This window comes from Copadichromis virginalis, linkage group LG15 (genome assembly GCF_057382275.1).
Source record: "Copadichromis virginalis isolate Kocher_CV1m ecotype Utaka linkage group LG15, C_Virginalis_male_GT1.1, whole genome shotgun sequence".
NCBI lineage: Eukaryota > Metazoa > Chordata > Actinopteri > Cichliformes > Cichlidae > Copadichromis > Copadichromis virginalis.
Window position 1 is genome coordinate 40,245,011 of NC_140632.1, and position 25,415 is coordinate 40,270,425.

The following is a 25,415-nucleotide window of genomic DNA, read 5'->3' on the forward strand; positions in this document are numbered from 1 at the left end:
AAGATAAACACAACAACAAACACAACATGCAACTGACAACGTTGTGCTCTCAGAATACCAATTTCTACATACCAGTTACTTATTGTTGTGCTTTTAATTTAATATAGACATATGTATTTTATAGAGTTGGGTGTTTTGAAACGTGTTGATTGTTGTGCTGAGACGTAACTTTTACGTTAAAGGCAGTTATTCTCCATATCTGCCTTGTGTTGCAGTTTTTACAGTTTGACTACCATCTGGTGAGTAGCTTTTGAGTGTTTGCATATAATCTCATGTCTTACATGCAAACTATGGGTAACAAACTATGGGTAATCTGCTAGCAACCAAAGCCATCACAAGGAGGCTTTTGGTACAGCACCCTCTTCGTGACCCATTTTATCCATTCACACCGATTCACACAAGCACTTTTTCTATGTAAATGCTTTCTATCTGTCACACATTCATACTCCGATGGATGCATCAGAGAGCAACTTGCCCAAGGATATTTGACATATTGACTGGAGCAGATGGAGATCCAACTACCAACCTTTCAATTTGTAGCTGACATCCAAATTTTTCCCTTGCAACTGTTGGTTGCATCTTGAGCTACATAAGCATGACGTCACTCAGCACGTAGCCAGTATTGGTATCTTCATCACGCCAACTCAGATGACATGAGTTGTTGTATTACATAGAAGACATATAGCACATACAGTACATCTTAGTGGTTCAGAAAAGCCTTGTCAACTATGTTTTGTCACTGAGGATGGAGTGTGAGCATCAGCTATGCACAAACTTGAGCCCCATAATGCTGATTTTGCTATAGATTATGCAGAGCTCCTTTCATTAATCCTTACAAGTGAATTAGTAAATTGAGAGCACTTATTTGTGGTGTGCTTTTCAGATCTCCTGGCCTTAACAGAAAGTTGGTTTTGTGGCTCCAGAGGCTTCTGATAAATCACTGAAAGTAACCAATTCTGAATGTTTAGTAGACCCAGAATTAAATTAAAATCTGTTCACATTAGCTGCAACTGTCATCGACAAAATTCCACAAATCCACACAGCACTTTGTTTACCTTTGCAATATTCAAGTGAAAAAACAAAAAACAAAAAGAAGAAAATAATGCACCTCGACTTTGCATGAAGTCAGTGAGAACGCATGCCAGCATGCTACTGTATACAAAGGAATCAGAAGAAGGTTGACTCTACAAGAGGAAGAGCACTTGAATTTGTTCATTACACTTTAACCCTTCACCCAGTGTGTGCACCGAGCATCAGCCAATCAGATCGCAGTCCAGTGTCTTGCCAGTGGAAACAGCTCCATGTTTCCACTGGCAACATCAGGAACTGGATTTCTTATATGAAACCGGAATAAAATGAACTTCTCCTGAAAGGAAAACTCATTTTACCTGCAGTTACAAACAATAATAATAAAAACAATAGTTTGACATTTAGGTGGCTTTAATTCGTGACATGTGACACCCAGTCATTCTAACCACATGGTGGCTATGATCAGCACAGCAACACAAACCCATTTATTTCAGCCACAGTGGACCAAAATAAGCCGATGCAATAAAGCCTGCAATTCCTGTAGCTGGAGGGCTTCTTTTAAAGGGACCCTATCTGCTTTGTCTTGTTTTCTGTCCTGCATTCACTGCTGCAGTCTCTGATGTTATTAAATGTAAAAGTAATCCCAGTGAACAAAAAGTGCCAGCTTCAGACTGCTCTGTGCTGTTCATGAGCACTGGGTGCTGCCCCTCTGCAGGCTTCCAGAAAGTGCCTAATCAGATGAATGTGGGCTTATGCCCAGGCCTGAAAGAGACAGGAGCTTTTTTGAGACAACAGATGAGTTGAGGGGTTGCTGGAGTGCTGAAAATGAGAACAATAGAGGCTGCTGAAATGTGTTACCTCACACATTTCTTGTCCTTAATGAGCAAGAGAAGCTCCGAAATAAGCAGTCCAGTTTTGGCCACCTCCACCTCAAGTTAGCTTAATCAAGCTGACACCAAGAAGGAGGTTCCTGTATAGAATTAATCTCTTCTTAACAATCCTGTTCAGATGGCACTATGAGGTCTCACAGACCCAGTTGGACCTTTGCAAGGTGAGTTGCTCCACTCTCTCCATTCACACCTGGCAGATGTTGTAGTAGACTGTGTGTGCATTCATCTGGCTCACCGAGTCACCCGTCAAATCGAACGTGCAGTCTTTGTGTGTGTGCATCTCCGTCATTGGCACATCGACCGTGTTGGAGTTTTTGTGCGGAGTCTGCGTCCCATAGGACGGCGCAGGCTGCAGATGAAGTGCAAAAACATGTTAGCCTCTTACTGCAGCAAGATCAGCATGCTTAATCAGCAAACTAGCTACGACCAGTTAGCCCCTGCTTTGAGTTTCATTGCTAATCTAGATTAACTAACTTCAACTTCATTCAGAACACAGAAAAGAACATCTGCCTTCTCACAAAGAGGTGTTTGAAGCAACAAAACAACTCAAGAAATGTTGATCAGTGCTGGTAAGTTGACAGAAACAGCTTCTGGTGCGCTATTAACAGACTGTTCTTCCTGGCAACATGGAGCACTGAGTTCAGTAGATATGGGAGGAGCTAGTCTGAGGCTCAGGATGACAGTAGGAGCTTTAATCCTTTGTAGTTGTTGGTCCAATCTGAACACACCTACTGCTGTAATCGTATTATGTCCATAGACATGAATGAAGAAACAGGTCACAGGCTCAGGTTTATAGTCATCAGGTACATACAGAGATATGTGGTCAGTAAAGTTGGTCATATAAAGACAGTCATATAAATGGAACATGTCCCAAACCCTCTAATAAAGGTAAAAGTCCCATAAATACAACGATGAGACACAAATGTTTTTGAATTTGCTGATTTGAGTGAATTTGTTGTTGGGAGTTTTTAACTATTTTCTATTCAAAACAAACTCTAAACAGTTTGCACATCACTACGTTCTGTTATATTACCCTATTACACAGCATTTCTTTTTAAATTAATCTTTTTTAGAAACAGGATCATACTAATATACAGTTGTGGTCAAAGGTTTACATCCGCTAATCACAGGAACAAATTTCATGGTCATTTTGGGCTTTCTGTTAATTTTTTGAACTGTTCTTTTTCCAGAATGGGATGCTTGTACAGCATCCATCTTTCAGCCTTGGATTATCTCTAACATTAGGCCAGTACAAGAAGAAACAGGCTCAGCCTGATATATGTACATATGATCACTTAAATACTTTAATAAGAGGTGCTGAATGTTCGACAGTGTCTTTTGACTTGACAAGGCCAAGGTCTACAAACTTCTCACATGATAAACATGATTTGTAGTTTTTGCTGGACAGCACTCACTGGACTGACCAATTCTTCCAAGAGGAGTGATACTTTGCCATTGTTCATAGCATCGGTCAATTCAAAGAGTGCTGTCAAGCAAATCCTTTCATGCTGGCAAATAGAAACTACCAGCTGTAATCGATCATGGTTTTACCTTTCCTGCTGTGCTCAGGGGAAAGTCTTTCCGACAGAGGTGCGCAATGATTCCTGCTGCAAGGGCGTCACCAAGAACGTTGATCATGGTACGAAACCTGTCACTGCAGAGAGAAGGAAAGACAAAATGCCACAAGACCACCTCACCAAGGACTGATTCCATCCTTTGAAACCTGTGATTTTCCATAATCAGTACTTACAGGATCCAATCAATGGCTACGATTAGTGTGATGTCATCTGGTGGCAGGCCTACTGATGTGAGTACGATTACCATGGTAACCAGACCAGCCTGAGGAATCCCAGCTGCTCCAATACTGGCGGCTGTAGCTGTGATACTGGAAGACGGGGAGACATGAGGAGAGTTAGAGATCAAAACTGAAAGAACATGAGCAGACAGCAGGCTTCTTCAATGTTTATTATGTATTTTCATAAAGTTTTAAAAGGCTCCACTGGCTACAGGAGAGTATAATCTGTGTCTCCCATGCACACAGACTGGTTCTGTACAGATAAAGTGAAAGTAACTGTTTGTCTCATTTTACCTGATGGTGACCAATTGGCCAAAGTCCAGCTCGTAGTCATTAACCTGAGCAATAAAGATGGCTGCCACTGCCTCATAGAGAGCTGTCCCATCCATGTTGATAGTGGCACCCACTGGGAGAACAAAACGAGCGATCTGCCGGTCCACATGACAGTTTTCCAGCAAACACTTCATGGTGATAGGCAGTGTGGCAGAGCTGTGGACAGGTGGCATTCAAACAAAAGCTTAATAGGCCCATATTCTGTTTCGTATCGTCACTCCTCAGTTAGCGTTTAGCATATTTGCTATGAACCTTTCCAGGACTAACTAACTGAAGCGTAGGAAGCAGGTTAAAGTAGGGCTGACCTGGAGGAGGTTGCCAGGGCGATGACCAAGGCCTGCAGGAGGCCACGGATATAGCTGAAGGGGTTCTTCCTGGTGAGAAGGAAGTAGAAGAGAGGAAGGAGGACAAGTCCATGAACAAAGAGCCCGGTGAGCACAGTAACACCGTACCAGCCCAACTTCTTCCCCAGTGTGCTCGGATCCTGCATGTCCAGGATCTTCCCCGCCACCAAAAAGATAATCCCAAATGGAAAATACCTGGAAGAACAGAACATCATTATGAATCCTATAAGAGCTAAACGTGAAGTTTGTCTCTGAAGCTTAAGGCAAAACTTAAATGTTTTACATTCATTCCTTTCATGTTCATTTCACATATTTTTCATATATACCTTGTTCTTGAGTGGAGTTCAGATATCATTAGTTTGTTTAGAATTATGAACATAGATTTCTTGAAGTCCACTGAGCATTATTTTAGAAAATTTGATCGGGTTTTGCAAGAAAGAGTTACTATATTAAAATAACTCGCAAAATATTTTTCAATTTAAAAAATGTAGAAAAAAAACAGCCTCTCCCATTTAAGATCATCTTCTCAGGAACCTCGTGACTGTTCTTCTCCCATTTTTTGATCATTCCTTAGAAGTCCTGTACTGTTGGTGAGAATGGTTCTGGTTACGGGTGCTCTCACCAACAGTAGCATTCTTTGAGGGTTGATTCAGACTTAGGTGTATACATGCATACAGAATAAAACCTGTAGAGCTGCATCTGTTTGTGTTGAGCGTTAAGGTTTTAAAGCCTTGCTACAGTTTTAAATCTCCTCGTATTTGGTATTTGTCTTGACAGTTGACACATATGACCACAAAAACACAGCTAGTTAAGAATATAATAAAGAAAATATACACAATGCGTGTTGTTGTGACTATTTTCCACCCAGTGGGATTTGTTTTTGTGGTTTAGTTTAATTAAGCTCACCTTTGTTGGGATAGTGAGATTCATTTTCAGTAATGTGAATACCAGTACAGTCAAATGAATCAGTCACTACAAGCTTTCATGGCTCATTTACAAAGCCAACCATGCACTTTTGATTCAAACACAGGTGTAGAAAGCTGCAATTGTAACATAGGCTCTGCATGGCATTGTTCAACCCCTCAAATTCAAACTGAGAGTCTGCACATCAGTTTGTCAATTTGAAGTTATTGTGGGGGTAAACAGACCCCTAGCTGTATGACTGTACTCTGAGTTTTCATCTCACCAAACAGCAGCGTTGATGATCTTCATGACACACTCGTTGATGCACTGACAGACATTGATCAGTGGGACTCCTCGCTCTCCCATCCTGCCCAGCAACAAACCTGCAGCACACATAAACACTGATTATGCTTGCGTTTCTATGCAAGCTTCAGCTCTGTAAATGTTATCACAGACTTTGCCCATAAATGAGGGAGGTCTGGAATGGTGGGAAAACCATCACAGACTGTGGAGAAGGCAAACGAACTCAACAACTTCTTCAACAGGTTTGACCAGCACACAACCCCCCCACCCTCACCTTTACCTACAGAGCCCTCTCCCCACTCTCCTACCTCCCTCGCTTCCCCCCCTTCCTGGCACTATGACACACCAACTCTGAATTATGCCACATTCAGAAGTTTGCAGATGACACGGCCATCATGGGGTGTATCTGGGATGATCGGAAAGAGGAGTACAGCAGTGTGGTGAGGAACTTCGTCACATGGAGTCACACAGACCACCTGCAACTCAACACCTCAAAGACTTAGGTGTGGACTTCGGGAGGTCCAGAGCAGGGCCACTGCCAGTTCAGAGGGGGAGGAGGTGGAGGTGGTCAACAAGTACAAGTACCTCGGGCTGTTTTTTGCACCTGTACAAAAAAGCCCAAAGCCGACTGTACTTCCTCAGGAGGCTGAGGTCTTTTAACATCTGCAGGAAGCTCCTGAGGATGTTTTATCAGTCGGTGGTTGCTGGAGTACTTTTCTATGCTGTGGTGTGCTGGGGGAGCAGCACAGCAAAGAAGGACTCATGCAGGCTGGAGAAACTGATCAGGAAGGCTAGCTCTGTGGTCGGCATGAAGCTGGACACTCTGGTGACAGTGGCAGAGAAAAGGACACTAAAGAAACTGATGGACATTATGGACAATGCTGGGCATCCTCTGCACACGGCCATAAACAACCAGAAGAGTCTGTTCAGTGACAGGTTGCTTCTCCCCAAGACAAGAACTAACAGACTTAAAAACTCCTTTGTCCCACACGCCATCAGACTGTTTAACTCCTCTCTGGAGGGGAGAGGGAGGGGAGACAGGAGGACAAAGGAGGGGGGGACAACTAAGCTGTAGTGCCTTTCACTGTGAAATACTTTTTGTTAATGGGGCGACCGTGGCTCAGGGGGTTGGGAAGCGCATCTGTAACCAGAAGGTCGCCGGTTCGATCCCCGTACTCTCTGTCCTGGTCGTTGTGTCCTTGGGCAAGACACTTCACCTACCGCCTACTGGTGTTGGCCAGAAGGGCTGATGGCGCGATATGGCAGCCTCGCTTCTGTGGCTACAACCGTAGCTGCCTCCACCAGTGAGGGAATGCGAGAGTGAATGAATAGTGGCATTGTAAAGCGCTTTGGGTGCCTTGAAAAGCGCTCTATAAATCCAATCCATTATTATTAATATCCAACAATGCAATAGACTTCAATACTTGAAATGTGCAATTCCCTTGTGTTCTTATTCCTATTTATTCTATTTATCCCTTTTGTATACTCTGTATATGCATATATATGTCTCTGTATTTATATATGTGTATATATGGTATATTTCTGCTCACACTCTGTAACTTCTGTTGGTGCTGTGCTATTGGAAACCGAATTTCCCGGAGGAACCCACTTGAGGGATTAATATAGTTTTATCTAATCTATCTACACCCCCATCACCATCAACGGCGGTGCTGTGGAGAGAGTGAGCAGCTTCCGGTTCCTTGGGGTACATCTGGCTGAGGATCTTACGTGGTCAGTACACACAAACAAAACAGTGAAGAAGGCACAGCAGCGCCTCTTCTTTCTCAGGAGACTGAAAAGATTCGGCATGAGCCCCCGCATCCTCAGGACCTTCTATCACTGTGCCATTGAGAGCATCCTCACTGGATGCATCACCACCTGGTATGGCAACAGCACCGCTTACAACTGCAAAGCTCTCCAGCGAGTAGTGCGGTGCTCTGAACGGATAATTGGAGGTAAGCTTCCCTCCCCCCAAGACATCTACAGGAAGCGCTGCCTGAGGAAAGCGGGGAGGATCATCAAGGACTCCAGTCACCCCAGCCATAAACTGTTCAGACTGCTTCCATCAGGAAGGAGGTTCTGCAGCATCCGGTCCCATACCAGCAGACTGAGAGACAGCTTCTTCCATCAGGCCATCAGACTGCTGAACACGTCATAGACACCTCAGCTTCACTACTGGAACTTCAACATTATGCACTACATACTGTACAGTAATGCCGCTGTTTTGCACGTCTCAACCAACTCTGTATATCCATCCATTCACTTCCGCTTATCCTTTTCAGGGTCGCGGGGGGCGCTGGAGCCTATCCCAGCTGTCATAGGGCGAGAGGCGGGGTACACCCTGGACAGGTCACCAGTCTGTCGCAGGGCCAACACACAGGGACAAACAACCATTCGCACTCACATTCACACCTAGTGGCAATTTGGATTATCCAATTAACCTATCCCCACAAGCTGCATGTCTTTGGACGGTGGGAGGAAGCCGGAGTACCCGGAGGGAACCCACGCAAACACGGGGAGAACATGCAAACTCCACACAGAAAGACCCCGGCCTGATGGTGGAATTGAACTCAGGACCTTCTTGCTGTGCGGCAACAGTGCTAACCACCGTGCCACCAACTCTGCATATTTTTTATATATTTTATTTTATTGTTTACTCTATTTAATTTGTAAAATATGTATACACACACACACACACACACACACACACACACACACACACACGTAGAAAAACATATTTTGTATACACATCCAGTACTATTATATATTGTACATATATTTATTAGTTTCAGATGTAGCCATTCTTATATTTTGCTTGTTTACATTATTGTATTTTGCACAACTCTGTTGCTTGTGAAGCTCGCACACAAGAATTTCACTCACATGTACTGTACCAGTGTACCTGCACATGTGATGTGACGATAAAAGTGATTTTATTTGATTTGATCTAATCAAAATTAAGAAAAATTGGTCTTGACTGGTTCATCACACAACCTGAAAGTGGAACTATTGTGTTTTCCTTATTGTCTGTCACACTTGCTCGTGCTCATGCACATATTATAAAAGAAGTAATCTCTCCAAGCCAAAAGAATAGACTTCACCGTGCTCTGATTATTCAGTTTCAGACAGTTTTTTTCAGTTCTGGGACCCATATAATGTCATATAAAGAGAATATCTTATAACATTAGTTTGTTATATAACAAAATAGCAGTTTCTGTCATATCTCAGGCTTCTGTGCCTGAGATATGACAGAAACTGCTCAGTTTAGAAAAAAAGATTCAAGGGTTACTCTTAGTAGGCTTTCAAGCAGAAAAGAGTTAAAGGGCCTCACAGCAGGAAAAGCTTGTTTCACAAGGTGGATGAACTTAGGGGCTACACTATAGAAGTATGAATAAAGATTATTTTTAACTGTCAATCATTCAAACAATATTCTAGTGGAGTCCAAAAAGAAATGAACAGGTCATTTCTGATCAGGTCATTTCTGGTTACAAAAACCAACATGTTGGCAGTTAAAACGCTAATGATGAGGTTTCAAAATTTACGATGTTACCAAGCCCGATCCCACTCACCCATAGTTGCAGAGAAGATAACGATGCCAAGGACATTCATCTGCTGGCTGCTGCCTGGACTTGTCTTGTATATGACATCTGGAGGAGGAGTCAGCTCGAGGTACACCATGCGCCCTTTGGGGTCATTGTCATCAGGGATCACATAGACAAAGTTGGGCTGAATTGTTTTGGTTGGGACTTTGAGGATGGGAATCAGGTCTGTTTTGTACTGAAGAAAGAAAATCATATTTAGTTACAGGATTCAAGCTTGTAGCATTAAAGAAACAACACGATTCTGTTGTCTTACCTGTTGAAATGTGGCCTCAATTAGATTGGAAGGAACCATGTTTCTGTGATAAACAAATTACATCGTTAGCTTTAAACAAACAAACAAACAAACTCCTCCCACCCGCTGCCTCTTCTGCATAGGAGGAGCCTAAGTTTCCTCCATGTTGTTCTTTTGTTCTTATTAATTTTTTATTTTGGAATAAATTTTATTTAGCAGCACGACTTGGGTGGCTCTTCTACAGGATGACTGTCTGCACCCTTTGCTGGGAGGGGTTCATCACCTCAGGAGGTAAACAATCCAACGAATCCTTCCAACATGGGAGTGACTTTCAAACATGGCACGAGAGCTTGGTCTGCCAACGTGCCACAGCAGAGATCATGCACCGCCACTGACTTGGTTAATCTATCACTTATCCCTGCAGGATTACTAAAAATATACTGATCAGCCCTGCACTCTAATTGGATTTGTGTGTGTGAGAGAAGAAGAGAGAGTGTGTGTTGGTTTTCTACGTTTTGTTGACCTCAGTTCAGCTGAACATGTCAGAGTGGATGTGCATCCGGACGGTGATCTCTAATACCCAAAACAAACTGTAAAGCTGTGTGCACGTTTCTATGCTGCTGTGCACCAATCCTCATTTCCCTGAATCTCACAGAGGCCACAGAGATGCAACAAGCACAATTACAGGACATGTACCAAAGTGAAATAAACCAGAATTATCCTTTTGATGTGTTTTCCTCCAAACCAGCACAACCGAGGTTCATGGAAATGTTGTTGTTGTTTAGAGGAAAAGCCTGGCACATTTAGTTTCTGCACATTCTCCAAGTTAAGTGTGAAACTTTTTACGAACTACACAGCAAAACAGAATGAGATTCAGCACACTGAATACAGCGTTTGTATTTTTGATAACCTTGTATTTGTTAGGAGTTGGGTTCTGGTTATGTGGTGTTTGAGTCACTGAACCTGGCACACCTGTTACTCGTCAGCTGCATTCTTCAGAAGTGTTCCCGACAGAAGACTAGTGTCGGAGTATTGACGTTTTTGGAGTCTGTAATTCTGCCCCTGCCTGCTGGAGCCGTTGGATTATTTCTGGTGACTGTCAGGAGTTTTGTTTCCTCCCCAGGATTTCGCCTCGTCTGGTTTGTTTCCGTCTGGAGGCTTATAAACAGTACCAAATCGAGGGCACTACCTGTGTGTGTTTCCGTCACCTGCACGTCCTGGCTCCGCGTCCCCATTCATACGCTATTGTACATACTTGTAAAACCTCCTCATCACAGTAAATAAACTGTCTTCACCACAACTCTGCTCCCTGCGTCCATCTGCATTTGCCATAACAGTATTTTTGTTCTGTATTCTGTGCATTATAGTCTTCTGGTTATAGTGTTATTTTCACATTCCTGGACTTACGATGACCTTGGTTTTTGTGCTGTCAGTTTCCTGATTCCTGATTTATTGATCCTTTTTCTGTCTCCCCAGTTTTGTCCCTGTGTCCGTCCCGTCTCTCTGTGTCCTATCTCCACCGTAGTCTGATTTCCCTTTTTTTACTAAGTTTGTACGTTCATGTGTTACGTTCAGTTTTTGCTTCCTCTGGCTTGTTATTTTGATTTTGTTGTGCTGTGTTCCCCAGCCGTGTCCACTCTGTCCTAGTCTCCTCATGTGTATTTGAACCCTCAGTCTGCTTCTGTTCTTTGCTGTTTCCTCTCTTATCCCTTATGCTGTGTGCTCATCTGTCTGTATGTTTCTCCACTAGACCTAGTTTCTCAGTCAGTTTGCTCCTGCCCTGCTCTGTCATTGTGTTTTATTAACCAGTCAGTTGCCAGCTAATAAAAGCTGTGTTTTAGGTTCAGCCTGTGTCACAAGTCCTGCATTGGGGTCCTCTTCCTTCCTTCCTTTTTTTTAGCATTTACTTTCACTTTTTCTTTTACAGTTTGCTCTTTCAAACACAGAGAACAATTATCACCACACAAATAACTGGCAGGGACCCTTCCAGAGTCTCCAGCTGACTTTTGACCTGTCACACCTGATGAGGTCGAGGAGGGCATCAGCCGAGGTCATGACAGGCCCGCCACCCAGCCGGTTGCTCTCCATCTCTGTGCCCACACCTGGTTTGATGATGATCACGAGAAAGATGCCGACCACTACAGCGATGAAGGTGGTCCAGAGGTAGTATGTGACGGTGAGGACACCCATTCGGCAACATGCCTTCGACTCCATCGATGATAGACCCGACATTAAACTGCACAGCAAGGCAAGGACAGAGGGGGATTTAGAAAATAGTCTGGATCCATCAACAGAGAGGATACACAACTGCGCCATAGTGCTGACTGAGAGGTACTGAATAAGAAAATCTATAACAGATCTCTGCTTCTTCAGACTATTTGTTTTAAAACCAGTTTGGGGACATATCTAACAGCAGAATCCTGTTCTGCTGTTAGAAAACTACTCTGTACTTACTACTTAAGAAAAGACTGAAATGTTACTGATAGAAAGCCATGGACACAGTTATTTTTGTGGGTGGTCTTATTGCGTAGATTTGATGCTGGGAGGAGACACAAATCACACTGAGGTTGTTTGAGGACGGCCATGAAAGTCTGTGTCAAGTCAAATATGTGGAGCTATCCATGTTTTTCTTTTAGAGGATTTACCCTTCTAGTTGAAAATTTATGGAGGAGAATCTTTAAATCACTCATATGAATAAAGTCCACGAGTCCTGTCATTGGACTGGACTTTGATTTATGTTATAAGTGTCATAAGTGTGAGAATCAGTATCTCGAGGCAAAACTTTCCAAATAAATATGCTGTTAATATGCCTTTGTTTGATATTTTTATACGCATAATTTATGGATTTTCTTTAGTAATGTGGGTGAGGAAACATATGTGGTAACACACAGACAAAAATGTGGTCCCACTGTAAACACCTGCTGGTAGATTTAGTCTCAATTAGAAGGCCAACTGGACTGTTCCTAACAAACAGGTAAAGTACTGCATGTTTAACTGAAATAACTGTAATAATAATAACAACAACAATAATAGTTTAACACAACTGGCACAGTTCATGTTTAACGTCATAGATACACTCTCTGAGGAGCGCAAAGCTGACCTGCAGAAAAACAACACACAGGAAATACAGCAAGCTCAAATGAAGTGGGATGATCCTTTAAGGTGCTTTTGTTAAAACAAGAGCTTTAACATCACAGCCTTCTAAATCTAAGAGTTCTATAGGGGGCTTTTCTCTTCTCACGGGTTCATATGGCCAGAGTTTCAAATAATGAGATCAGCCTCTGTACAAGTAATCCCTGCAAGCCACAAACTCAGGCTTCAGACTGTTCTAAAGGTCGCATCCTTAAATGTGCATCTATGGTTGTGAACAGAGAAGCTCCACTAACCGGCTTCTTCAACCTTTGGGTTGAAGACGTTTGAGAGGAGCATCTTATCAGAAGAAAGTTATATTCAAGGGGGAGGAGCTAAAATAGCTTATTTCCAATGTTTCAGACAGAGGGTGAACTTAGGGTCTGCACTAAGGCCCAGCATAAAAAATAATTATTTGATTGGGACTATTTCTCACAGCCCATGTGCATGACTGGATGGATTATTTGAATCATACAAAGCTACTCTAGTACAAGAATACAAAACAGTCCACTTTAAGGAAATCTAACTGCACCCTACAGAATGCAGACTGTTGCAAAGCCTCATGGTTCTGATTACAGTGATTTTCCTTGTCATACTGTGTGTCGGTACTTTGACCCACCTGGACGTGATGAGAGGAAGGATGAGCATCTTCAGCATCCTCATCAGCAGCTCACCAGGAAAAGAAAAGTAGATCTTGGCCTGTAGAGACAAAAACAATCACTTAAAAAATAACAAAGGTTTTCATTTGTAATCTGTTAGACTTAAAATGTTCATTTAAGGTCTTAAATCCAGCTCTTTGTAACAGTTTAAACAGATTTTATTCATTTACATTTGATAAGTTGAATCACATGAATTTCTCTGAACGTTTTAACCAAGAGATTAATGTAAAAGAAATCGATTAACAAAGCTTAAAGTTTTGTTTCATGGCCTTAAACTTTTAGTTGGAACAAACCTTTGGACAGATTTTATGGAGAGACACAGATTGGTCATAGACCCACAGAGGGTCACACGCTGAACATGACGCACATCGTGCTGAATCACTGAAAACTTCATAAACTCAGTGCACATAATGGATAATTACAACATGCCATTTGTCCACACAGAAACTCTGGGTCCATGTTTAAAAAGATATGACGTTTTTAGATAATTGAATCTGACAGGAGTTCCATATATTTCCATTAAATAATGTTAGCATGCAAGTCTGAAATGTGTTTTCACAGAATTACAGCACAACCTGGTTTCCAATCCTCCACGGAGATTTCAGTTTCCAAATTTTCAATCCAAGCATTTATCTTACATTCACTTTGTCTGATACACAGAGAAAATATTCAGTGAGAAGCAGTTGTCTGTTTGAAAATGCCTCGTTGCTGCCAGAGGTCAGAAGATGATAAGATATAATAACCACTAATTACAACCAAAGTATGTGAATCAAGCCTTAAAGCAGATGAGCTACAGCAGCAGGTAAGAATGCAAAGTGGACACTGAAAACCACACAGGCTCACCTAAACGGCACTAAAGAAAATTGGAAAACATCTTGCCTGGTCTGATGAGTCTTCATTTCCGGTGCAACATTTGGAAGGTAGAATTAGAGTTTGGTGTTAACAGCTTGAAAGCATGGTTCTAACCTGCCTACAAACAGCTTATACCGGATGTGGAGGTGTCATAGTGAGCAGATTCTTGTCAGACTTTTGGTGCTTTAGTACCAACTGAGGATCATTGACATGCCTGACATGCCACAGCCTGACTGACCTCCACAGTCACCAGATCTCAGTCCAGTGGAGCACCATCGGGATGTGGTGGTACATGAGATTTCAATCATGGATGTAGAGCTGACAAATCTGGAGCAACTTTGTGATGCTATAATGTCTAATAATGTCTCTCTGGACCAAAATCTCTGAGGAAGTGAGGACCTTCCAGCACCTTGTTGAATCTATGCCACAAAGAATTAATGAAGCACTGAAAGCAAAAAAAGTGGTCCTAACAGGAACTATCAAGGTGTAACTAATTAAGTGGCCAGTGAGCTATATACTGTTATGTTATATGTTTTCATCTTATTGATTTTAATTCTTTTTATTTGATTATATTATCCCTCTGTTGAGCATTTTGGCAGACAGATGTCCTTTAAATGTGCTATTTAAATAAAGATGACTTGACTGTAAGCTCTTATGAACAGGTTCTGATGAAAATTTGAGACTGAGTCTTTATCAGAAATCAAACACATCAGGTCCTCAATTCGGTCTCATCTGTTATAGACAAATTAAATTTAAACACCAAATAGTAACAACAACAACAACATGTCTGTGAAGGTTCTCAGTCATCCAGGTCATCGTAGTCAAAGGAGCTTGCAAAGAAAAGCGTCTGGACTTCTTTAAGTTACTTGAAGACGTTTCACCTCTCATCCGAGAAGCTTCTTCAGTTCTAAGGTCAAATGGTGGAGAGTCCCAGATATAAACCTAGTGGGAGTTTCCCCCCACAGAGGGACAAAGGACCCCCTGATGATCCTCTAATCGCCTGAGCCAAGGTGGGAAACTGGGTGTGGGTCCCAATCAGCCAGAGTTTCGGGTGTGTTCATTGTGAAACCTGGCCCCACCTTATCATGAGAATTCCTGAGGTGAGTGGGCGTTAAGGCGTCTGGGAAGGATCTCAAAACTGGATTATAGATGGCAGAGAGTTGGTGTCGTAAGCCCCGCCTCTGTTCAAAGATGGTCGCTCACAGTGGACATAGATGCTTCTTTCACTCCTCTTTCAAACCATCTGTCCTCTCTGTCCAACATGTGAACATTGGCATCCTTGAAAGAGTGACCTTTGACCTTAAGATGCAGATGGACTGCTGAGTCTTGTCCTGTGGAGGTGGCTCTTCTGTGTTGTGCCATGCGCTTGTGAAGTGGCTGTTTGGTCTCTCCGATGTAGAGGTCTGAGCATTCCTCGCTGCACTGTACAGCATACACCACATTGTTAAGTTTGCGTTTTGGCGTTTTGTCTTTCGGGTGAACCAGTTTCTGTCTGAGCGTGTTGCTGGGTCTGAAATGCACTGGGATGTCGTGCTTGGGTTTAAATCTGGGACTCTCCACCATTTGACCTTAGAACTGAAGAAGCTTCTCGGATGAGAGGTGAAACATCTTCAAGTAACTTAAAGAAGTGCAGACGCTTTTCTTTGCAATTTCCTTAGACAACAACAACAACAATAATATGCATTAAAATAAAATAATCTTTCTTTTTACAGCCATTAAAATATGGCATCATGCCTCATGTTCTATCATTTAACACAAAGGACAGAAGTTTATCATTCAGTCAGGATTTGTGAAAGTTTGCACCACATAAACGGAGCTTCCAGCAAAGAATTCATCGGCCTCAATATTTATGATCACACTGCTGCCTTTTATTGATACTTGGTTACTTAATTACTTATTCATGACTATTTAGTGTATTTATCTTTCAGAATGATGGATTGGCCACTTTGTGTATTATCTCTATCTAGCTAAAAATAGTCACTGTTAGTTAGGATGTTTGGATGTGTTTGCTGATATGACACAGACCAGTCGTGCTTTTGTTGCATCATTCCTGTCGTTCTCTTCTTTCACGTTTTTTGTTCAGTTTAGGACCAAGCTAAATGGTAGATGTAAAAGTAAATAAAACCAAAAAACATTTATTCCACAAGGATGCAAGAATAAATCTCTGTGTCATAACACATAATGCAAATACTGTGATTACTCTCAGCTTTCTAAAAATGCAGCTCATTCAAAATGTTTTTTTCCTGTTGTTTATTTTTTATTTTTTTATAAAACTGCTGTTAAAACTAAATTTATATAAAGTGCATTTAACTTAAAATGAAGAAGAAGTCTTTCACTTCAAATCAAATCAAATCAAATCAAATCAAATCACTTTTATTGTCACATCACATGTGCAGGCACACTGGCACAGCACATGCGAGTGAAATTCTTGTGTGCGAGCTTCACAAGCAACAGAGATGTGCAAACACAACAACACAAACGAGCAAAATACAAGAATGGCCAACCTGAAACTAATAAATATATGTACAATATATAATAGTGTATGCATTTCTGGATGTGTATACTAAATGTTTTCCTACATGTGTGTGTGTGTGTGTGTGTGTGTGTGTGTGTGTGTGTGTGTGTGTGTGTATACACATTTTTACAAATTAAATAGTAAAAAAATAATAAAATAAAATATAAAAATATACAGAGTTGAATATGTGCAGAACAAGTGGCATTTATATACAGTGTGGAGTGCATAATGTTGAAGTTCCAGTAGTGAAGCTGAGGTGTCTATGACGTGTTCAGCAGTCTGATGGCCTGGTGGAAGAAGCTGTCTCTCAGTCTGCTGGTACGGGACCGGATGCTGCAGAACCTCCTTCCTGATGGAAGCAGTCTGAACAGTTTATGGCTGGGGTGACTGGAGTCCTTGATGATCCTCCCCGCTTTCCTCAGGCACCGCTTCCTGTAGATGTCTTGGAGGGAGGGAAGCTCACCTCCAATTATCCGTTCAGAGCACCGCACTACTCGCTGGAGAGCTTTGCAGTTGTAGGTGGTGCTGTTGCCATACCAGGTGGTGATGCATCCAGTGAGGATGCTCTCAATGGCACAGTGATAGAAGGTCCTGAGGATGCGGGGGCTCATGCCGAATCTTTTCAGTCTCCTGAGAAAGAAGAGGCGCTGCTGCGCCTTCTTCACTGTTTTGTTTGTGTGTACTGACCACGTAAGATCCTCAGCCAGATGTACTCCAAGGAACCGGAAGCTGCTCACTCTCTCCACAGCAGCGCCGTTGATGGTGATGGGGGTGTGTACTTCTCTGCACCTCCGGAAGTCCACTATCAACTCCTTTGTCTTTGCGACGTTGAGGGTGAGATGGTTGTCTTGACACCAGTGGGTCAGGGCGCTGACCTCCTCCCTGTAAGCCGTCTCATCACCGTTGGTGATAAGACCCACCACTGTAGTGTCGTCCGCAAACTTCACAATGATGTTGGAGTTGTTAGTGGCTGTGCAGTCGTAGGTGTAGAGTGAGTACAGGAGAGGGCTCAGTACACACCCCTGTGGAGCACCAGTGTTCAGTGTGATGGGGGATGAGGTGATGCTGCCCAGTCTGACCACTTGGCGCCTGTCAGACAGGAAGCTAAGGATCCAGCTGCAGAGGGAGCTGCTCAGTCCTAGATCCTGCAGTTTCCTGTCCAGCTTCGAGGGAACGATGGTATTGAATGCTGAGCTGTAATCTACAAACAGCATCCTCACATACGTGTCTCTCTTCTCCAGGTGTGACAGGGCAGTGTGTAGTGTCAGGGCTATGGCATCATCAGTGGACCTGTTGTGGCGGTATGCGAACTGTAGAGGGTCCAGTGAGTCGGGTAGTGCAGAGCAGATGAAGTCCCTGACCAGCTTCTCGAAGCATTTGCTCACGATGGGGGTCAGGGCTACAGGTCGCCAGTCGTTCAATGAGGAGATGGTGGAGGATTTGGGTACAGGGACGATGGTGGCCACTTTGAAGCAGGCTGGGACTACAGACAGAGAGAGGGAAAGGTTGAAGATGTGTGTGAACACTCCAGCCAGCTGAGCCGCGCATGACCTGAGGACGCGGCCGGGAATCCCGTCCGGACCAGTAGCTTTGCGCGCGTTCACCTTCCTGAAGCACTTCCGCACATCCTCCTCAGACACAGTGTGCGCACTGACGTCATCCGCGGTGCGCACACTGTCCGGTCTCATGGTGTTCGCTGTGTCGAATCTAGCGTAGAATACGTTTAGATCCTCACACAGAGAGGCCGTGGTCTGCGGTGTGCTGGTTTTCCCTCTAAAGTCTGTGATCGTGTTTAGTCCCTGCCACATACTCCGAGGGTTGTCAAACTGTTGCTCCACCCTGTCCCTGTACTCACGTTTGGCTGCTTTGATCGTCTTCCGGAGTTGGTAATGTGCGTGTTTGTAGTCCGATGTGTTCGCGGAGGCAAAGGCGGTGTTCCGTGCCGCCAGTGCCGCGCGAACATCTCCGTTAATCCAGGGTTTTTGATTTGGGAAGGATTTGACTGTTCTGGATGGGACGACATCTTCCACGCATTTCCTGATAAATCCACAGACTGAGTCTGTGTACTCATCAATGTCCCTAGCAGCCACGTGAAACATTTCCCAGTCCGCGTGATCAAAACAGTCCCGCAGCGCAGACTCCGATTGGTCCGTCCAACAGTGCACCGTCCTCCGGGTTGGAGCTTCCTGTTTCAGCTTCTGCCTGTAGGCGGGCAGGAGCAGGATGGAGCGGTGATCTGATTGGCCGAATGGGGCGCGGGGGAGGGCTTTGTACGCATCCCGGAAAGAGGTGTAGCAGTGGTCCAGAAGCCGTTCTCCACGAGTGTTAAAATGGATGTGTTGATGGAGTTTTGGTGAGACTTTCTTCAGGTTTCCCTTATTAAAGTCTCCGGCTGTGATAAACGCTGCCTCTGGGTGTGCGGTTTCCTCGCTGCTGATCGCGCTGTACAGTTCCCTGAGTGCACGGTCAGTGTCGGCTTGTGGGGGAATGTAAACAGCCGTAATAATCACTGCTGTAAATTCCCTCGGTAGCCAGAATGGCCGGCACTTAATCATCAGGTACTCCAGGTCTGGTGAGCAGAAGGATTTGACCGGGTGCACGTTCGCATAATCACACCAGCTGTTGTTGATCATGAAACACACACCACCGCCTCTGCTTTTCCCAGTAAGATCCTGTGACCTGTCCGCGCGGTGCACAGAGAACCCCGGCAGTTGTATTGCAGAGTCCGGTACCTTGTACCTTCAGTATTCTCTCATAAGTTTGCAGGATTGACATTATTTTATTTGTCATTTATGTTTGTGGAATTTAAAGGAATTTGAAATGTACATTGTGCCTGGGTTTAGAGTGTCTGGAAGAGTCCTGTCTCAGTCAGTTATAGATGATGTGAGAGGGCGGGTGTGTGTGTTTAGGGCACGGATGGCTTGGGGATAGAAGCTCCTCTTGAGTCTCTCTGTCCTTGCCCGGATGATGCGGAACCTTCTACCAGATTGCAGAAGTTGGAACAGTTTGTTGCCAGGATGGGACGGGTCCTTGAGTATCTGCGCTGCTCTAGTCCGGCATCTCCTGGTGTAGGTGTCCTGAAGCGGGGGGAGAGCAATCCTGCAGCAGCGTTCTGCTGTACGGATCACTCTCTGGAGAGCTTTTTGGTCCTTCACACAGCTGTTCCCAAACCACGATGTCATGTTCTGTGTGAGGATGCTCTCCACAGCGCCTGTATAGAAAATCCTGAGGATCTTTGGAGAGACCCTGAACTTCCTCAGTTGTCGTACGTGATACAGGCGCTGCCTAGCCTTTTTGGTCTGGACCTGAATGTGGGCAGCCCATGTCAGGTCTGAGGAGATGTGGACACCAAGATACTTGAAGGACTGCACCCTCTCCACTGGAGCTCCATTGATGATAATGGGCTTGTAGTCTCTGTGCTGACCCCTTCTGAAGTCCACCACCAGCTCCTTGGTCTTGCCGACGTTCAGCTGGAGGTGGTTGTCCTGGCACCATGATCCCAGATTCCTCACTTCATCCATGTAGGCCGCCTCATCGTTGTTGGAGATGGCACCCAACACCACTGTGTCGTCAGCAAACTTCACAATGGTGTTGGAGCCATGGGTGGCCACACAGTCTGAAGTGTAGAGGGAGTAGAGCAGTGGCGAGAGGACACATCCCTGTGGTGCTCCTGTGTTGATGGTGATGCTGTTGGAGAAGCACCTGCCCACCCTCACCACCTGAGTTCTGCCAGTGAGGAAGTCCAACACCCATGCACATAGACAGCTGTTAAGTCCCAGATCCCTGAGCTTTGTGAACAGTCTGCAGGGCACTTAAGTCTAGCTGAGAGGGATCAATTCTTCTCAGAAAGACCGTTCACACACAAACGGAACTATTTTTAACAAACACAGACTCTGAAGTGCATGTGCTCATAGGTCACAGTTTTAGTTCACATAACTGAGTAGTTTCGTTGGGTTTTCTGAATCTGCAGACACACAGATTGACAGTGATGGAAAATCACATCAACATTTTCAGATTAAGTTAATCTCAGTTAACTTTAAAATCTTTGTTTGATTTGTGAAACAAGACACAGAGGTGTCATTCTGATCATGCTTGCAACAATTAATGTAAACAGTTTTATTTCTCATCTGTAACTTTAATCTTTCTAGATGAACATTTTTAACCGAGTTGGTTTTATTTATTAACATTATATTAGAAGAGTATAATTAATAACTGTTAAACAATCGCTTAAGAACTTATCCTATGATTTCGTGTTGAAATGTAAAAACTGATGAAAAAAAGATGAATGAAAAAAACTCATGTTGTATTCTGAATATGAAAATAACCAACGGTGATCAAAGTGAGCCATTATTATTATGTTTATACTATCATAGAGTTGTTTTGGTTATATTTACAGTAAGATGCTCAGAGGCTGCACAAACAGCTTTGTTTTAACTGTTTCTTTTAAAAGCTCAGAGAGAAGGAGCCCTCTGAGAGCATGAGAGGCACTCCTTACATGGACGGATTAACGTTGGTGGATTTGGACTGGCTGCTCTTAAAGCTCTGTGACACTGTTTTTCTTCAACTACAGTGTGTCCTCCAGAGAATTAAAAGGCCAGAGACCTCTACATTTCTTGGAAAAGTTCCCCTCAACATGGAAACTTAACAGACCAGTTGTGCTGAAATTAAGTGGCACTGCATATCCTGCATATCCTGCATATCCTGCATATCTGCATCTCTGAAACTGCACGGTGCTCGATTTATCTGTAATCCTATGAGTATCAGGTTGAAATGTAAAAACAGCTATTTATTATGCTAAGTACATTAAGCTTTGCAACCAGACATGCTCAAACTCCTGCAAAGACAAAATGAAATATTCTATTTGATATATGTCCTCAGTATAATGGATTGCATTTATGTAGTGCTTTTTGAGACCCTCAAAGCGCTTTACAATGCCACTATTCATTCACTCTCACATTCACACGCTGGTGGAGGCAGCTACAGTTGTAGCCACCACTGCCCTGGGGCAGACTGGGGCAGTGGCCAACACCAGTAGGCGGTAGGGTGAAGTGTCTTGCCCAAGACATCAAAACAGTTTGATCATCTTTGCTCTGCAGCAGGAGATTTGCTGTTTAAGTGTAAACACATATCTGGATAATTAGCTTCTGATACAAACTGTAGTTTTCCCTTTTATCTCTCTTTGGTGTGCATATTCATCGTTTAACAGTAAGAACTCATTGGACAATGTAAAAACGAATCTTGTTATGAAATGACATTTGTTTAATTCTATTTTTTAAACGTTCATATAGTTCTTCACAGAGCTGACCGGAACCATTACCTGTGCTGGGTTAACATGTTACAAAGTAACTTGTTACTGTTATCCATAATTACGTTACAGTTACAGTTATATTGACACTTGTGTTATAAAGCTTCCTAAGTTATCTGCATGCTGCATATAGAAAGCATAAAAGGACAGAAAAACTTCATTCTTCTGTTAGAGAAATTTGGGGTTTTGCAAGCATCTGCAGAGATACTGTGCAATCATGAAGCTAGGCAACACCCCAGAGTGATGTCACAGCTGAGTCATTTGGGAAATGCAGTAATGCAGTAATGTAACACATTACTGTATTAAATTTAATAATCACATTATAGTTACAAGTATGTTGTTGTTGTGTTACACAGGTTCTGATCAGGAGATCAGAAAGATCTGATCAGAAAGAAACATCAATCATGCCTTTGTCAGCTACCAGCTGACTTCAGTTTCTGTGCAAAGAAAAAAAAACTTTTGAAATGAAGCCATAGACACTACTTTTACTTTCAATGCACAAAAGGCCAAGGGCGCAATGGTGAAGAGCAAGCTGCGTCCAGGACAGAAGCAACTGCGTTTATACTACTAACACACACGGGCTCCTTGCAAGCTGCACAGACAGCATATTTACACAAAACTAAAGTGCTGAGTGTGTGTCGACCCCAGGCCAGCAGACAGAGCCCAAACTGAAGGCAACAGAAGCAAGGACGAGCCTTTCTGCCTCTTCATGTTGCTACAGTAGAATCGCTGCAGTGACTTCTTTGAAGTCCCTTTAAGCATGTAATAATGTTGTTGGGATGTTGTTATGAGTAATTCTTGAGAGTAATTCAGTAATAATATATAATACAGATCTTTTAAAAAAGAAGGAATAATTTAAAATACATTACTTTTTTTCTTAGAGTGCCCCAACACTGGGATTGTACAAGAAAATGTGAGTGAAATGTAAACCATAAATTCAAGTGTCACATTTTTACTACGTTTAGTTTCATTAAAACAGTGATTAAAGAAACCTAAACCTAACTGGACTAAACTATCCAAACGCTGGAACTGACAACTTTTCTCTCTTTCTTACCTTCAGCTGTGTCCTTCACTCTCCTTAATGAGAGATATATAATCCAGTAAGCAAGAAAAATTTGTGTTTAAAGGCAGCTACTGAGCAGAAAGCTGAGAGAAGTAATTAACAGGAAAAGTGTTGGACAGTATCAATACAGGAGCTTAAAGGTGAGCTCCTGGCAGCACCACTGAAGGTGACTTAACAGGATGTTTGAAGGAAAGAAGCCCAGTCGACATAATGACGTGATGTAAATGTGAAGCTGAGAGTTTAATGGCATGCTGTTTGCTGTAAGGTGAACAGTACCTGTGTAGACATCTGACTTCCTCTCAACATAAAGCCTAGCGTGCAGCCGGTGATCACAGAGATGACTGACAGCGTGAGCAGCCCATTCCTCTTAAAGAAATTCTTCACCGTCCTCAGGTCCCCCTTCACTGTCTTCAGGAGGAAAGTCTTCATTTGGTCCCCCATCATCTTCTCTGCATTTCCAGGCGCGTACGAGCTGCTGTCAGAGCGCACCTCCTCCTCAACGTTCGGTAACAGAAGTTCCTCCATACCTGTGAAGATCTGAGTGTTTATATGTGTGGCTGGCAGGCAGACAAACCTGTGAGACCCAACCCTTTCCACTAAAGGATTAAATGATCACTGATCAGCAACAAGGTAGCTCTGCAGACAGCCTGCAGACTTACAGGACTAAGAGGCTTAAAGAGGTGGAGGAAATATCACAGGCCTTTGGCATCTGGTCCTGCTGCTAGACTCAATCGTGTTGTTGTTGTTTCGGTTTTACACCTTTTGGCAAAAGAGTCTGGGTGAGCATGGGTCAGAGGAACCTTCAGCTTTAGGAAAAGCTGCTGGACTCTCAATAAGCGGAGTTGGCCGTCCGACTGCGGTCTGGAGTGTGGGGCCTCCCTGCTGCTGCGGAGTCGGGGCGGTCTGCTTCTCCCCACTGCAGGGAAAAGGGTAACACCACCTGGGTCTGGGTGCAGTTCCCCCTCCAGGGGCAAGGGTACCTAGACCCGGTTTGTAGAGTACGCTTGGGGAGTGTGATCGTGTGTACAGCGTCTCTTCATGTCTGTCTCCACGTTGGTTGAGTGTGGAGTAAGTGCATATGAGAGCATGAGGGTGGGAATGGATGTTTGTGTCTGTGTGTGCCTGTATGTCTGTGTCTATATGTCAGGTTGGGTGTCAGACGCCACCTCTCTGGGGACATCTCAGTCCCTCCAAGGTTTGGAGGCCTATCTCCCCCCACCACCACTTCCCCTGCCAGTGGCGGACCCCCTCAGACATCGGTGCGTTGGTGGTTCTTTGTGTCCGGGGATGGGCGTCCAGGTACACACCGGCTCACTCCTTGGTGGCTGCTTATCGGGGCCTGGAGCCTGGGGCTCGCTCGGGCCACTTTGGAGGTGGGGTGCCCCCGGCCTCTCGGCCTGGGGCTCGGTCACTCAGGCACAGCTGGCTGCCGGCGGAGCTCACGGGCACGTCACTGCAACCCCCCCTGGCTTCTGCTCCGCGGCTGCTGAGTGAGCCCTCATCTGGGACTCTCCTCAGCTCTTTCCGGGACAGTGGCGCGGCTGCCCCTCTGTTGGTCTTCCTTGGTCTCTTGTGTTCTGGGGGCCTCTGGATGTCTGGAGCCTGGATCTCCTCCATACCTGCTTCATGCCCTGGAGGACGGGGCTGTGGCCCCCCCACACCCTCTAGCAGATCATTATATGAAGGAACCTTTTAAAAAAAAGCGCGTCCATGCTCACAGGTGTACACACGGGTGATCACACCCACAAACTACACCCTTTTTGGCTCCTACCTCAAAGCACACTGTGTTCTGTTGATCTTATGTGCTGCACAATAATGTTTAACATTTAGTATTTACTGTCATATTCCCATATATCATCGTGATGTTGTTTATTATGTTGCTCTATTTTTTCTGCTTGTTTTCTCTTTTTTCTTTCTCAACAGGTGATCCAGGTGATTGATTTATGTATGTTTTGTCTGCTTATTTAGTTGGTTTTTGTTTTTTGCCCTTTATCCCCGTCCCTCTTCTCCGCTGTTTTTTTTCCTCCTCTTCATTTCTCCCTTTTCTTTTCCTCATTCAAGTCTGTGAAAATTGAAAAGTGAAAATTAAAAAAATAAATAAAATAAACAATAAAAGGTGAATCACATAGACCATTACGGCAAGGCTGGGATGGTAAATTTGGTAAAGTAAATCCGTTGGGCATCTTTCTTTGCCTTTAGACAACAATTCTGATGCAAAAGAGCCAAACGGGACAGGCAAAAAAAAACCAACTTGCTTCTTGGTGACTTTTTCTGTTTTGATGTTCTACCATTTTTGTTGTGAAGCAGTTCGTGATATTTATCTTGAAACATGCTATATAATAAAAATTTGACTGTACTTTAGTTAATACACAAGAACAAGCACAGTGAGTATTACATTAATTCAGAGACAAAATGTTAACAATACAAAGATGTTAACAGCGTACTTCCCGCTGTAACGGCC

At 43.7% G+C, this 25,415-nt stretch overlaps 1 protein-coding gene across 1 annotated transcript; it reads right to left on the reverse strand.

Moving 5' to 3' along the window:
- Positions 1-801: 801 nt before the first annotated feature.
- slc1a8a (solute carrier family 1 member 8a) lies at positions 802-23,479 on the reverse strand. The gene is made up of 11 exons (XM_085433380.1): positions 23,231-23,479; positions 13,180-13,259; positions 11,452-11,667; positions 9,453-9,495; positions 9,167-9,374; positions 5,578-5,677; positions 4,353-4,586; positions 4,009-4,203; positions 3,670-3,804; positions 3,471-3,573; positions 802-2,268 (listed from the first exon to the last, which is right to left on the reverse strand). Exons 1-11 carry the CDS (start codon positions 23,477-23,479, stop codon positions 2,104-2,106), a joined length of 1,728 nt encoding a protein of 575 aa, XP_085289506.1. The 3' UTR covers positions 802-2,103.
- Between the last annotated feature and the right edge of the window lie 1,936 nt (positions 23,480-25,415).